Here is a 1,269-nt window from a genome sequence, read left to right on the forward strand (position 1 = left end):
AGGCGGGGCCGGGGGAGGAGCGGCAGCCGGGGCGGCGGCGGCTGCGGGAGGAGCGGGCGGCACGGAGCGAGGCCGCCCCCTGCCGGGGACCCCGCGGCCGGGCCGGGTCGGACAGTCGGGCGTGCAGGGTGGCTCTCCAGTTGCCTGTCCTGAACGCTTCAGCTGACCCAGGGAGGGCGCCCCGCTTCCGACCAACCTGCTCGGCCTTAGGGGAGGGGGCTCCCGCGACCCGACCTGCGGCCCGACGCCCGCGCTTGAGAGGAGGGGCCTCCTAGACCCTCTGATCGTCTGGAACTGACCCGCCTCTGACGGCTCAGCTTGCTCTTAGGAGACAGGCCCCTGGAGCTTGGACTCTGGACCGGCTTGAGGGGGCTTCCGGACCCCTGATCCCGTCCGGGCCTCGAGCCAGGGATCTCCGCTGTCTAGGGCGCTGACCGCTGACCCAGGGACCGTCCGTGGCTAGGAGGTCTAGTCGCGGATGGCTGCTGACAGAGGAGCAGACAGAGAGGTCAGGGCCCAGAGCGATGTGTGAAATGGGCACGCAGAGACTAGGGGTGGGGTTCCGGGAGGCTCCAGGTAGCCGTCAACGCGCTGCGAGCTGGCAGACAGCGTGGTCTGGGTGGTAGCGTCCCGCCGGAGTCCTGCGGGGCCCCGCCCCTCCAGGCCCCGCCCCGAGGCGGTGCTTACCCGGGCCCCGCCCCCGGGAGGGTACTTCCGGCGCAGCGGAATTCCGGGTGCTCTCGCTCGCGGATACGGCCTGCTGTCGTGGAGGAGGCCCCATGAGTGCGGCGCCCCTGGTGGGCTACAGCAGCAGCGGCTCGGAGGATGAGGATGAGGCAGAGGCCGAGGCCAGGGCCCAGGCGCGGCCAGGGGCTGGAGGCTGCCGGCGGTAAGGAGAGAGATCTTTCTGGGGAGGGTGCTGGTTCGCGCGACACCCCGACGGAATCCGAGCGTCTGGGGGGAAAGGGGTGATGGCGCGGGGCGGCTCGCCAGGAAGGAAGAGGGGCACAGCAGGAAAGGAGCGTCCGGAGGACACCCCTGGACACAGCTCCCGAGGGCCCCAACTTGGCTAGGCCAAGATTAGAAGGCAGGAAACGTGGGCTTGGGTCCAGCCTCCAGCGCTGGCCGCCGGGATCTCCTGGCGCGCACCACAGCACCACCCTCGGTCTGTTTCCACATTTCAGAGTGTTTTCATTCATCCAGTAAATACTGATGGAGCGCCCGCTCTGCGCCAGGCTCGGAGCTGGGACGCTCGAAAGTGAACGAAAC

The 1,269-nt window shown here is 69.6% G+C and overlaps 1 protein-coding gene across 5 annotated transcripts in view; it reads left to right on the top strand.

The window, feature by feature from the left end:
* Window positions 1-57: 57 nt before the first annotated feature.
* Window positions 58-1,269, top strand: part of USB1 (U6 snRNA biogenesis phosphodiesterase 1) — a 24,916-nt gene continuing 23,704 nt past the window's right edge. The window contains exon 1 of one of the 5 annotated variants that reach the window (XR_004629154.1): window positions 58-889. Coding sequence is in view for 3 of the 5 variants with exons in the window: in XM_019795894.2 (XP_019651453.1) it covers window positions 780-889 (110 nt within the window). In the remaining 2 variants the exon portion in view is untranslated. The remainder of the gene's footprint in view (window positions 890-1,269) is intronic. The other 4 variants (XR_004629153.1, XM_019795894.2, XM_002912272.4 and 1 more) reach the window with 4 other exon arrangements.

Source organism: Ailuropoda melanoleuca, chromosome 12, assembly GCF_002007445.2.
Source record: "Ailuropoda melanoleuca isolate Jingjing chromosome 12, ASM200744v2, whole genome shotgun sequence".
In the NCBI taxonomy this organism is placed as follows: Eukaryota; Metazoa; Chordata; class Mammalia; order Carnivora; family Ursidae; genus Ailuropoda; species Ailuropoda melanoleuca.